At 27.8% G+C, this 14779-nt stretch overlaps 1 protein-coding gene across 1 annotated transcript; it reads left to right on the top strand.

Annotated features, from left to right (window-relative positions):
* The first annotated feature begins 375 nt into the window (after positions 1-375).
* Positions 376-2705, top strand: LOC145841025 (26S proteasome regulatory subunit 4). Its single transcript, XM_082948383.1, has 2 exons — positions 376-865; positions 1711-2705. The coding sequence occupies exons 1-2, from the start codon at positions 404-406 to the stop codon at positions 2566-2568; spliced, it is 1320 nt and encodes a 439-aa protein (XP_082804509.1). The 5' UTR covers positions 376-403; the 3' UTR covers positions 2569-2705.
* The last annotated feature ends 12074 nt before the right edge of the window (positions 2706-14779 follow it).

Below are 14779 nucleotides of genomic sequence, written 5' to 3'. Positions count from 1 at the left end.
ACTTGATACATTGAGCCTTTGTATAAAATTCAATGCTATTTTCTGTGAATGACTGCTTTTACCCTCTTGAAATTAAATTTTGTATGCCTAATAAAATGTGTAAAAAGCTGAATAAATCATTACTTCACGAGAGTTTTATGTTTAAAATTTTATATTATATACCTTTCTATATTAAACATAATAAGTAAATTTTTAAGTATGTTTTTATGTTTTAAATGTAAGTTTTCTAATAGTCGTTTTTAAGTATTAATTTTAACTGATAATTTTTTTTTGTTATGGTTCATAAAATGTATTACAAGTGTTGATAAAATTTCTTGTAACTAAAAAAAAAACAATTTGTTTTATTTACCAATTTAATGATAGATAATATTTGTTTTTAAGGTTTTTGTAAAATAACTTTGTCATGGGTAACCAACAAAGTGGACCCGGTCGTTCAGGTGGAAAAAAAGGGGATAAGGATAAAAAAAGAAAGTATGAAAAACCACTTCCTACTCACATTGGCAAGAAAAAGAAAAGAGCAAAGGGACCCGATAGTGCCAAAAAGCTACCTGCTGTTCTTCCATACACAAAGTGCAAATTGCGTTTGCTGAAGCAAGAGAGAATAAAGGACTTTTTGCTGATGGAGGAGGAGTACATTAGAAATCAGGAAAGACTGAGACCACAAGAAGAAAAACAGGAGGAGGAAAGAACCAAGGTAGACGACCTGAGGGGATCACCAATGTCTGTTGGATCTCTGGAGGAAGTGATTGACGAAAATCATGCTATTGTATCTACATCTGTCGGTTCTGAACATTATGTCAGTATCTTATCGTTTGTTGATAAAGACTTGTTAGAGCCAGGCTGCACAATCCTGATGAATCACAAGGTTTGTTTAATAAAATGTTTTTGTATGAAGTTAAAATGATACATAGTTCTTTTAACTTTTTGTAATACTTGAAAAGCTTAGAAATTATTGTGGTAATAATAAAACTGAGCATATTTTAACCCTGGCTATGTTGTTTTTAGTTGCATGTTTTTTAATTTTATCAAATTATTAGAAATTTTACGATTGAAACTCACACTCTTAAAGGAATAAGAAATTATTTTAATTAACTTGAATAAACTAAATTATAACATCATTAAACATTGTCAGACAATTTTTAAATGTATCACATTGTGTTTAGTGTTTAAATTAATTACAATAAACTAGCTTTTTATGTACCCTTTTCTTTCCAATAATTAAATTATTTATGACTAAAATATAAAAACTAACTTTTAGTAGATATATTTTATAAGCTAAAAAAGATAAGAAAGAAAATTATAAAATAAGTGGTACATATTTAAAAAAATAACAAAAATGTCTTTCTCGTTTTTTATAATTTAATACCATTGTTTGAAGTATTAAAAAAGTGTTTAAAAACAACCTGATATAAACTGTATGATTTTTTTTCCAAATAGTTATAAATAACTCTGGTTTTTGTTTAGCATATATTGTTAAAAATATTTGTAACTTAATTGTTATTATTTAACTCTAAATTATATAAAGATCTACTGGTATCAAAACATGTAAGAATTTGTAATACATTGCATTTTTGATCTTGCTAAACATAATTTCTTTAGTAGATAAGATGTTTTTCTCATTTCTGAATCTAAGTTAAGTAAGATAAGTCTTGATCTCAAATAATGTACTATGAGTTATGTAGTGTTTTACAACTTGAGAAATAATAACAGGTTCATGCAGTTGTTGGATTACTAGGTGATGATGTTGATCCAATGGTCAATGTGATGAAGCTTGAAAAAGCTCCGAAAGAATCGTATGCTGATATCGGAGGTCTTGACCAGCAAATTACAGAAATTAAAGAATCTGTCGAGCTGCCTCTAACTCACCCCGAGTACTACGAGGAGATGGGAATCAAGCCACCAAAAGGTGTTATTCTGTACGGACCACCTGGTACAGGAAAGACCTTGCTTGCAAAAGCAGTCGCCAATCAAACTTCTGCAACTTTCCTCAGGATTGTCGGTTCCGAGCTCATTCAAAAATACCTCGGTGACGGACCTAAGCTCGTTCGTGAGCTTTTCAGAGTCGCTGATGAAAATTCTCCTTCCATCGTGTTTATAGACGAAGTAGACGCCGTTGGAACGAAGCGTTACGACTCGAACTCGGGCGGAGAGCGTGAAATTCAGCGCACTATGCTCGAGCTGCTCAATCAGCTTGACGGCTTCGACTCGCGCAACGACGTCAAAGTCATCATGGCAACGAACCGCATCGAGTCCTTGGATCCGGCGCTCATCCGACCGGGAAGAATCGACCGCAAGATTGAATTCCCGATGCCCGACGAGAAGACGAAGCGCCGCATTTTCGGTATTCACACCGCGCGCATGACGCTGTCTGATGACGTGAAAGTTGACGACTACGTGCAAGCGAAGGACGACCTGAGTGGAGCTGATATCAAGGCCATCTGTACCGAAGCGGGACTATTGGCGCTACGCGAGCGCCGAATGAAAGTGACCAACGAGGACTTTGCGAAAGCCAAAGAGAGCGTTTTGTACAGGAAAACCGACGATGCTCCTCAGGGCTTGTACTTGTAATATGCTCCGTTTAACACTGACTGTTCGTTGTTTATTACTGAAATTCATGTTAAGTTTTATTTAGTTGCTTGAAATGTTTAACAGTCTTTTCAGTATAGCCAGAAACTACTATGTGAAATAAATTGATTTATTACTAATGTACTGTGTTGATAAAGATTCGCTATATAATTTTTACGTAATTTTGTCTAAATAGGATTGTTTTCACTTTGCTGAATAAAAGTTTTTCTATCAAAAACAATGATAAACGCAATTTTTTTTTTAATACAGGTTTAAACTTAAATAACTTTTTTTTGTTAATTTTTACGTTGAGTTGTAGATAAATTATTGTAAATAAAGTAGTTTCTTATATAACAGTAAAGTTTTACGATAGAAAAAATTAAATAGTAGATTTTCTCACAATAAAAGTTTTAATGTTCGTTATTATTTGATAGTACTTGCTCACTGTAAATTTAAGTTTTTATTGATAGTAGTTGATGCGGTCTTAAAATATTTTTAACCATAAGTAATTAAATTTAAATTAAGGATCTTACTTTAACTTAAGTCTTGGAAATATCCTATAATTTTATGGTACTGTTTTAGTCCTTGGTCTTCAAGCTAATCACTCTAAATTGCGAAATTAAGATTCTGTGTAACGCTATGTGCAAATGTTTAAGTTTTAAATTTCTCGTAGTATCTAGTGCAAGGTTTCCCAAACTTTTTTAAAAAGGCTCCTTTATACTATGATAAGTTATGGTCCCCTCTAACAAGATTTCTAGAAAATATACAATAAAAACCGCTTAAGAATTTGTTTTGCTCATTATCATCAACTTCAGAATATCTAGTTTGAGTTTCAAATTATGGCCTTGTGGCCTTTTACGGCTTATGGCCTCCTAGATTTCCTTTTTTTTTCCGTAATATCTAGTATAAGTTTTGAAACTACCACTAAAAACGTCTAAGACCTTTTTTGTTTGCTCTTCATCATCAACTCCAGAATAACTAGTGTAAGTTTTTATGATTTATTGGCCCCTTTACTGCTCGTGGCCCCTAAGGTCAACCTGAACCCTGACCTAATGTCACTTTCAAAATTTATCGTGATATTTAGTGTAAGTTTTAAAATTAGCTTTAAGTACACCTGAAAACAACCTTTTTTTGCTCTTTATTACGAACTTTAGAATATTTAAAATAAATTTTCAAGTTACGATTTATACACCTCAAAATAAATTTTGTGTGCACATTTTGAAGACTACTGGTCCAAGTTACAAAATTGTTATTTATACATAATTTAGACTCGTATAATAAAGTGACCATCAAACCAGGAAAATTATGAAATTTGAAAGTAAAGCCAAAAATTCCTTGAGTTTGGTATTTAAAAGCCTAGTTTTATCTAAAACTAGTTAAAAAGTTCGACAATGTTAATAAATTATTTAATAATTGTTAACAATTAAGTTAAATCCTAATGAAAACAACTAAAAAAATGTCACGGTTAACATTTTTTAGTATCTTAGCTGAAGCTAAATAAGTCATCGAGTAAAGAAAATAGTACACTAAAACTGCCAAAAAAACATCATTAATTAAGTTACAAAAGTTAAAAGTTACTGTTGTATTATACTAATGAGAAACACGTTTAAGAAAAAAACTACTAAATGCAATAAAAAAATTATTTTGTTTAAACAATAACTTTTAATAGTTCTTTAAAATATTTTAGAATTATAATCTAGTGAATAAAAAAAAAGAACATTGTAACTAAGTTATAAAGAGTAAGTGGTATCAGTGTTAAAGCTTTGAAAAACTTCTATCAAGACTTAAGAAAATTTGATTAAAAAATAATGCACAAGATGCAATGAAAAAAAAAAGACATTTAAAAATTTTTAACAATTTATCTTTTTATAACCTAAGCTAACAAAAACTACTTTTATAGTTAATCCATTTAAATATTCCGCTAAAAAAGGTATAAAAAACTGTTCTTTTCCAACTACAAAAAAATTCCATGAAACCAGTAGCCTAGCAATTCTCCAAAAAAAATTTATGTTTCAATTTTTTTAAATTAGTTATTAAAAAGCCAACATCCTAGCGCATTTAAAGCTTCAAACCAAATTTTAAAATTCTGTTAAAAATAGAAACTATGACAGTTGGTGCGAGACGAATTGAAAGATTCTTGCAGAGGTCAAGTTTTTATATCATAAAAATTGAAAAAAAATCTAAGAAATAAATATATGAATAAAGTTTTCTATGGAAAGAATTTGATTTTTCTTTCATAGTTTACCAAAATTATTTTAAAGTTTTGTTTAAAAAGTTTTAATAGAAAGAAGTAATACAAAAAACAAACACTTAGAAAAAGTATAAAGTTTAAAACTAAGTGTGTTTTATAACTGTTTTTTTCGTTAGTCAATAGAATTTCATTAGTTAACGTATTATACTCAACAACTGGATATATATTTTTAAAATTTAGTTTTAGTAGAATGTAACTAAAAAAAATCCAGCTTTCGAGGATGTTATGTTAGTTGTTTTTATTTAAGGTCATATGGGTGTAAACAAATTTTTTCACGACTCTTAAATTATTTTTATTTTATAAACTGGAATCTTATTTTGTAAAGTTTTTATTAAGCTACAAAAAATATTTTTTCATATTTTTAAAGTTTAATATTTTTTGAGATATACCGTTAGAAATCTGAGAGTACAATAAGCTACTTAAACTAAAACAGCAAATAAATAGAAATCGATGAAGTTCTATTTCTTACGTTTTTTAAAATAAATACCTAAAAGTTCAGAAAATATTCTTTACAATACTTAGAAAAAATCTCATAATAATGTTTAAAAAAATACAATACAACCAAAAAAAAACAGTTTATTTTACATTTTTTAGCATTAAACCCAAGAAACCTAAAAAAAAATAGTTTAAAGTCTGAAACTATTTTTTAATACTAAAAATGTGTTATAAATTACATAGTAAATAAGATTAAGGTATGTTTACACAGTTATAAGCCTGTGTCTGTTTCAGCGCGATTCTGACCCACTTTGGGCCACGCACTAATCGCGTTATTTATATTGACTGAATAAAAACTGTTTTGATAACTAAGACAAAAAAGTTACCATTTTATTTATATTTTAAGACATAATAAAAAGCTAATTTAATCAATATGAATATTTTAAGACGGTATAAAAATCTATGCCTTACAATTTTGAAAGATGGTTGTAAGTACGTTGGTTATACTACTAAAGATAAAAAACTGTAGAGGATGTATCTAAGGATAAAAAGCAAAACAAATAATTCATATGTAATTAGTACAGTAACCTATCGCTTATTTACGCACATTGTGTCCACAGATAAGTGCGTAAAGATATGATAGATCGTAAAGATACGAGAGGTACTAAAAATACTTAATATAATGGCTGTTTTTTGATTATGCTTCTAGCTAAAAGCAGACTGGGGACTTTCCCACTTTTAACAATTTGTTTACTTTATTTCTAAATATGAAAACCAAAGATAAAACTAAACATATACTTGAAAAAATATTTAAATTAAAGTAAAATACTAATTTATAATAATAAGTAGATTTTATCTTTATCTTCATTTATATGTGACTTATTTGATACTAAACATTTATATAATTCTACTTAGCAAATTCAATTTATAATCAAGCGTTTGTTTACAATTTAGAAATGGCGTGGTCTCTATATTAAAATTTGTTTCTGTAGCCTTTTACAAAAAAACATGCATTTGATGCTGTAATTGATTTCTTATTTTGAACAAAATAATGTAAAATATGAGAAAAATGTTTAATAAAAACTGTTTATGTTTAGAATTTTTATTTAAAATCTTATTGTTAACAAAATTTCTTATATACTGAGGTATAACTAAATATTTATTAATTAGTCAAGGAACATAAGTTTATAAAGTCTAAAGATATAGAGAGGTGAGTTAGCATTTAAAAACATATTTTAAATTAAAAATATACAATAAACCTAGTTTGTGCAATATTTAAAAAATGAGATTTTTATTTTTTGAAAATTTTAGATTTCTAAAATGTGTAACTAAACGAGAATGCGTAACGTCACGAGTGCGTAAAGATGCGAGAGGTTATTGTAATAAACATTTTTATCTGTAATTAAAAACTAAAGAAGTTATGTTTAAAATGGTATGATAAAGGTGTACTTAATACATAAAAAATATGTGCTAAAAATCTTAAAGTTTGTTATAAACATTAAAAAACATCCCAATATTTTTAAATAGAGAAAAGCCGTTAGTAGTTTATATTTTCTGGTTTTTAAGTAACATTTGTGTTTAAAACAACGTAGATCTAAGCCATAGGTTGGTAAAACGCGGCCTATGAGCACGTTTTGATTTTAAATGTGATTCAGCTTATAAAAGTATAACCTGCGGTCAACAAACTTGCAATTTTTGCCAGTAATACATTCTAAACACATTTAAACATGCAAAAAAATTCTTGGCTTCAAAGCGCAAAGAAAAAGTTAAAGTACATTTCCTAGGAAACTCAGAACTTAGACTATAAATTTTAAATCTTGTCATATTTTGATTGAAAGTAGTATTTTTAATGATTGATAAAAACATATCAAAAAATTGCAATGCGACCCGCAAAAATAATGATTTTAAGATAGTTGTTCTTCGACTTATAAACGGATACCAATGTACTAAAGCTTCAAAAAGAAGCTCGAAAGTCTATTAGATGTTAAAATGAAAATGTAAAAGTGAAAAGTTAATTTATTAACTAGTAAAAATTACATATACTTTGTAGCCATATCTAGTTATATAATTACATATATTGAAAGTTATGCAAATAAACTATATTTCTTCTCCAATTTAAAAGGTTTTTGAATATTTTTATTAAGAATACTAATGATAAAAAGGTCTTTTAGTACAACCAGGTCCTTAGACAAAAATTTTTGCAGCTTTTTTCTTTGTATTTGTTAAATAGACTTACAAACGTATTTAATACAGACTTTAGACTACTGAAAAATATGTCGAATATTTCACTTAGATAGTACGGATGTTGTAAGTTAGTAAAAACTTTTTATACTTGTATGAAATAAACACGTAAGTATACAGTATAAAATTTAAACTTAGAATAATTTACATAAAATAAATACAATCAGACATTTTATAATGAATGGAAAAAAAAAATTAAACAGTATAAGTCAACAGTTGAAGGTTTATTGATTTAAATAAAAAAAAAACAGAGAAAATTGTTTTTTATTTGACTTAAAGTTACTTTTTTTGGAAGTATTACCACAGATAATTAAAATAATGAAGTAAGTTTTACTACTAATTGATCAAAAAGTAATATTTCTTTCAATAAAATTTAATTAATATTCAACAAAAACTTTAACACACATAGTCAAAATGCTTTTTATGATACAGATTTACCTTTTAAGTGACCGCTGTCTAATCAAAATATATCTTAAAATGAAAAAAAAATAAGGTGGCATTTAGCAATAAAACTTGTTCTAATTCAATTTTTACGAGAAGTTTTTTGTCTTTAATTTAGCGGATAATCAACGAAATAAAACTAAGTTTAGTTGAAATCTTTACAAAAAAATGTTTACAATTGTTTTAACTTGTTTATAATTATGTTTATAACCTATTTTCGTTAGTTTTATTCGAATATAACATAAAATAAGAATGTTTTATTAAAAATAAACATGTTTAGTAATATAAATGATATACAGTTTTTAAGTATTAAACTAAAATTATATATTATATAGTAGTTTTGAATTTTCAAGTAGTTAAAAATATTATACAATCTGTTGTTTTTGTTCTTTTTTGTTACAATCCAAGTCTTTATTTAAAGCTTAGAATGGTTTTAATAAAATTGGATTAGCAAAATACTATTAGATACTTTTTTGCGTTCAACTAAGTTTACTTTTACTTTATATGAGTTTTGTAAGTGTATTGACTTGAATTTTTTATCAAAGTTTACACTTATAAATAGTTTTTTTGACAATCTTAAAAACAATCAAGTATGTTAAGCATCACATAAGGTAAAGTAAGTAATCAAAACTAATTTGATCTGCCAAGCATAGCACATAAGTTTAGCTTACGAAGCTTTCCTTTTTTCCGACTCTTTTTTACATTTAGTAAAAAACGTGCTTCAGTTAGAAATAACAAAATTTGAACACAGTTCTTAATGGTGTTTGAAAAAAACCATGGGTTTAATATAGTGTAATACTTTTCTGCGTTTCAATTTTACAACTAAGTTAAATTTTGTTTTTTACTTTGTTTATTTTTAGATTTTGTATTTCAAAAAATTACTTTTGTTATTGTACACGAAATTTTTATGATCTTATGTTTTTAAAGTACAACAAAATAATTTGGTTTTCTGTTTTTGTAATAATACCTTTATAAACTTGACTAATAGACTTTATTAAGTACAACAGACTTATATATCAGTTTATTTTAATTGATATTGATGATACTAAACTGTTTTATAGATAGCCAAGGGATTTTTTTTTAATTTTAATGAAGTAAATAATTTCTGAAATTCCTTTTTATAAATAGATTACAATTCTTTCAAAATAGTTTTTTATGTTTCTATTTATTCTATTGTTGGCTGAAACAAATAAAAACTAAGTGCCCGAATTTCGTTTTTATTTTTCTCACAGGTTTTAAAATCACAGATAATTTAAATTACACGAACAAGCGCTTGATGAACCCATCCTGAGCTGATGTGACGTAGTTGATGCAAAATCTAAAATGAAGTGGTTTATTGTCTTGATTCTGAGTAACGTAAACATTTACTGCATTCCAACAGAAAGCAACTCAATAAGCTTCGGTAAGTGTGCCTAGTCAATGGCTGCAATTATTTTCAACAAATGCTGTTTTTTGAACAAAAATAATTTATTTAGCTTCTTTAAGATTTTATACTTAATTAGTTGATAAAACACCAAATAAATATATATAATAAATAAATACTTTATAATAAATGTGTATATTAAACTTTTAATTTTTTTTTCTGTTGATTAATAATAAATATAAGACGTTTTAATTATAATAATTTCTATACTAAGTAGTTAATTAAAAAAAATTGTAAAAGATAAAAAAGGTTAAATAAACTACTTTGATTTTATTTAATTTTCATGTTTAGATAAAACGCTTAAAGTACCGAGAATGTTAGAAGAGTAATACTAAAAACTGATTATAAAAATCAACAGCTTTTAATTTTACCAATACTTTCTTTAAGTTCTATATGAATATAATTTGTAGTTGACTTTGTCATTATGGTCCAACAAAACAAACAAAAATTTGAACAGATTACTTTAAATCTTAAAATTTAAGTAATTTTAAGTTCATCAAATATTGCACAAATGTTTAATTTTGCAAAGTAATTTTATTAACTTCGACAATTTTTTGATTCTTAACCTGTGTATCTTGCTTGCATAAATATACACAACCACGTATAAATGATTTTTAAACTACATCAAGTTTAACAAACACAGGAAAAGCATCAACAACTGACACTGCATTCGTAACTCAACCAATCAGCACAAATGATAGCATATCAATCACCATTACAACGTTGGATTGTCCTGAAAATTCAACGTTGTACGGCAACGCTAATGACTGTAACCTAACAAAGCATTCTCCCGTTTCGATCAGCTGTAAAGGCGCGGACTGGGTTCAAGTTCAACAGTTTGAAAAAAACCTGCCTAAAATAAGCTCGATTTCGTTTTTAGACGGTACTTTTCACGAAAACGAGCTTAAAAAGTCGACGTTTGAAAACATGAAGCTTAGTTTAGAAGCGACAAAGTTTCTTGATCTCAGACGAAACGGACTGAAAAAAATTGAAAACGACGCTTTCAATCGTTTTGTTAACTTAGAAACTCTTAACTTAGAAGACAACCCAATTACAAGCTTGTCGTTGGAAACTCTATGTCCATTTCACAGTTCTCTGAAAGTTCTTATACTCCAAAATGTCTCATCTACTGTTGGGAAGCTCAGTAGCGTATTTGGAGTTCACACAGAGTTCAAAAAACTTAGCTGTAAATTCAACAGTTTAAAACATTTAGACCTTGCATTCAACCAAATAGATTCGATAAACTCAACATTTTTAAATCACTTAGTTAATTCAGACGTATTTGAAAAGTTAACTTTGGACAATAACATTATAAATAAAAAACAGTTTCAGAACTTTATCAGAAACAGCGTAAACTCATACCGCAAAAAGACTCTTACAATTGAAGCAAGGAACAACTTAGTTACTTCAATTTCAAATGAATTGGTGAAGAAGCTTAGTCAAAGTGGTAGACCATCCAAGCAAATCAAAATGTACGTTAAAGGAAATCCGTTTGTTTGCAACTGTTCGCTAAAGTACTTTTCGAGTTTTTTGAAAACAGCAAACGGAAAGTTTGTTATTGACGACTGGAACAAGCTCGCTTGCTCATACGAGACCAGTAAGTTCGGTGAGTCTCAACTTTTGTTTTCAAAATTATCTATTATTTATATTTGATAAATATTTCAGTGGCTATGATCTTATTTATCAATTAGTGCTCGCCTCTCTTAGCTACTTTACGCAGTGCACCACGGTCCCAGACTTTGATGCAGTTCAATAAGAGATCAATAATTTATAGTTCAAGAAAACTCGCCATTAATTGGTTGGATGCCAAAGTTTTAAGTTTGTTCTCTTACAAGGAGAAATTTAATTAAACGCACTTCAATCGTTATTGATAGTCTTCGACAAACATCTTCTTAAAACAAGCATCTGTAATTTTTGTAGCAACCCATCACTTTGTAACGAGTTTTTTATAAAAAGACACGTACAACGGCTAAAATAGTTTTTTTTTGTGTCTTACAAAAAATAAAAATTGCTAAAGCTCGTTAAAAGTCGTTTTTTTTAACCGAAAAAAAATTGAAAATATTTTGATACAGTGATTACAAAAGTCTTTAGAAATAACACATGTAATGTTAAGTTACGTAAATATGTTTATACATTTTTCAATATTTTGTTAGAGAAAGTAATTTCAATTAGTTCCAAAAAATTTTGTCTACATGTTACTTAATTCACAATTGAAGAATAAAGAATGTTGTACACATAATTTAAAATACCTTTCAAATGAAAAGTTCTGCTTTACATTCTTTTATTTAAATTTAATTCAAGAGTACAAAATATACTTTGAATGATAAAGTTATCTGAAAATATACAATGGGGTATCATTTAGTTTTTAGAATTATTTGGTGTATTATTTAATACAAAGTTGTTTGTTTTATAAAGACTTTTAAGAAACTAAATAAAAGTTTTTAAAAAAACAAATCTTACTTAAAACATAAGCCTGATCAAGCTTTTCGTAAAGAATACTTTTATCAACATATTATTCTTTTTCGTTAAATTTGAATTATTTAAACATTTTTATCATTCTAGATTTTTTGAAAAACTTTTGCAAAAAAGTTTATATAAAAAAAATTATTGAAGAAGATTATATATTTTAGAGAAATTTGTAGTTTTAACATCTCATTTAAAATCATGAAACATAACAATAATTATTTTTCTTAACACAGTAGTACAATCTCTAAATAAAACCTTAAGTTCTTGTGTTTGTGTTTAAACTAACCTTAAAACTTTTTAATTATTGATAAACAACTATTATTCATTGCAACAGGAAAACTTGTGTATCAATCAATGGCTTGCAAAAACAAAAAGCCTCAGGAACCCCATTGGGAGAAGGCCCTTAAGACCTCATTGTTAGGATTTTTTATCGCCGTTTTGTGCTTAGTTGCTCTGTTTGTTTGCTATCTGCATCGGGAAAAGATCACTTTGCGTTGGAGAGCCATTACAAAGTGTGCCAGACCGTCTGACAGCCCAACACACAAAAAGTATTTTTAATTTATTTATTTTGTTTTAAAAAATAGAAAGTTCACAATTGCTGCTTAAAAATAAGTTGATTATTGCTGAATATTTTGTCTGATTGCTGACTTTTCAGGCAAAAAAAATGTTTTTTTTTTTATAAACCATGTTTTCACAAATAACTGCTGTGAAAAACAGAAAACAAGAGTTGGAAAGAATTTCAAAGCGAGCATAAAATGTTGTTCAATTCAAAACAAGCTCGCTTCATGTAGTTGACCGACTTTGTAAAATATTAATGCTTTTTTTTTCGTTTTAACAAACTCGCAAGTTTTTATCATTTTAAAACTTTTATGATGACGTCAACTCGTTTCAACTATTCTACCGTGCGAAGTTAATTCCATTTTTCGCTATACTCTGAATAATTTCTGGTTGTGCCATAACTTTTTTTTTTACTTCTGCTACACGATCGATTTTTATGAGGGTGACTCATAAACACAGCACGATGATAGTTTATAGCAGCATCAGTGTGTTAAAAACACAAAGTGAACCTGTTACTTGCGGTGTATTGATTTTTCACAAAAAAAAATTACTGTTATGATTCAATAGCCATAGTAATTAAGTTTTATTGTACGTGAACTTTTAACGCAACTACGTTTATACTTTTTGCTAAAAGCAGCTCAAATCTGAGCTGCGAGGCGACTGGCGCTTTACATTTTTAATGAGCAGCTCGATTTTCAGCAAGCGAGCGCGCTCATAAGTAGAAATGCTACGCACTAGAAATTTACTACTTTCGCTTTGAAACAAGCAGATAAGTTGACTTTCGCTTGGAGTGATGCCCACTCATAATAGAATTTTATCGATTGCATTCGAACCACCTGCCACGCAGTAACAGCAACACACCGGAAAAGTCGCATATACTGGCTTTTTCAATTGTCATAACACAGTACCTCATAGAACGGGCGCACGGTGAAACGTTACTTTCATCAAAAAGTTAATGCGAACTGAAAATTATTCAAGGTTACTTTTTATACGCTTTATACGTTCTATAACTAAAAAAAAAATAAAAAAAAAGAGCTTGGCTGTAGAAAACTTTAGTTTAAGCGCAAAAAGAGTTTCAATCAGCAAATATAAATAGCTTTTAGTTGAATATATTAATAAGTTACAATGAGATGTTATGTAGAAATAGTATAAGAAAACAAAAGACAATTTTAGTTCTAGAAAAAAAGCAGTTGCTTTATTTTTTTAGTTTTTATAGCAGCTAGTTAAAGTAATAATAAATGATAATAATTTAGAAATCAACTTGGTATTTAAAAGGGATTTCTATTACTATATAAATAATATAAAATCATTTTTTAGCATATTTATTGTATGTTTTTATCAAAAGCCTTGATGTTAATTTTTTTTCAGTGTTTTTATGTATTTACAACTTGATTGTTATCATCACTAAACTAATGTTTACTACAATACAATAAAAACTTAAACAGGTTTTAATTATTTTGTTAATATATTCATTGTAACGAAGCATGGTGTACACAAATTGACAAATTTGTATTTTTAAGAAACTGTTAATAATTATCAAAATAACGTTTAAATACTTTGATCCAAGCACTATTTTCTACTTAATTACCTTTTAATGAAACTGTTTTTCTTTTCTTTTTATGCACGGAGAGGTTTGTTATGAAGATAAAAATACAGAAGTTGATTTAAAACAAATTTAGAAACAAGAAGTCTAGCCTTTATGTGTCTTTTTTTGAATTACTGTTTTTAATTAACTTTTGTTTGGTTTTAAGTAGAGGTGAGAACGTATATTCCGCGGGCCGTATCCAGCTTTAAGCACGAAAATATTCAGCTTGCGATTTATATTTAGCTTGGGAACAATTACTGCAAAAATAACAAAATTGAGCTTTTTAAAACTAATACTTTTAGTTGTGCTATTAAATTTCATTTTAGTACACAACAGCGCTAGTTAAAAGATTTTCTCTTTGCAGTTTTGCTTTAGACTTTTTTTTGTTATCATTTTTTATAATTTACGCGGCAAACAAAGATTGAAAAAAAAACGATAATTCCGACCCGCAAAAAAAAAGTTGTTCACCCCTAGTTTAAAGTAAAGCTTAGTTTTTTTATTAATAAGATGAACATATAAACTGTCACGTTTTTGGTTGCTTTACAGATGACTATAGTTAGTTTTCAGTTACTAAAGTGTTTGCAAGCAAAATTGTTAAAAGCTGTTTTAGATTAGGGGTGGGAAGAATTTTAGTCTGCAGGCTGGATTACCAGAAAAAGTATTTCGCGGAGTTGCTATGTTATAAAAAATTTTTGCGGAACACTTGTTTAAAAAAAAATACTATAAGAATGGAAAAAGCCTTTTAAAAGCAAAATAGTAATAAATTATTAAGTAATTTACACTATCGTGTGTTTAAAATCAAAACAAGAGCACA

This window comes from Thalia democratica, chromosome 7, assembly GCF_965202585.1.
Source record: "Thalia democratica chromosome 7, ktThaDemo2.hap1.1, whole genome shotgun sequence".
Lineage (NCBI taxonomy): Eukaryota > Metazoa > Chordata > Thaliacea > Salpida > Salpidae > Thalia > Thalia democratica.
The sequence above is the reverse complement of the archived record's forward strand: the minus strand, read 5'-3'. Positions and strand labels throughout refer to the sequence as shown.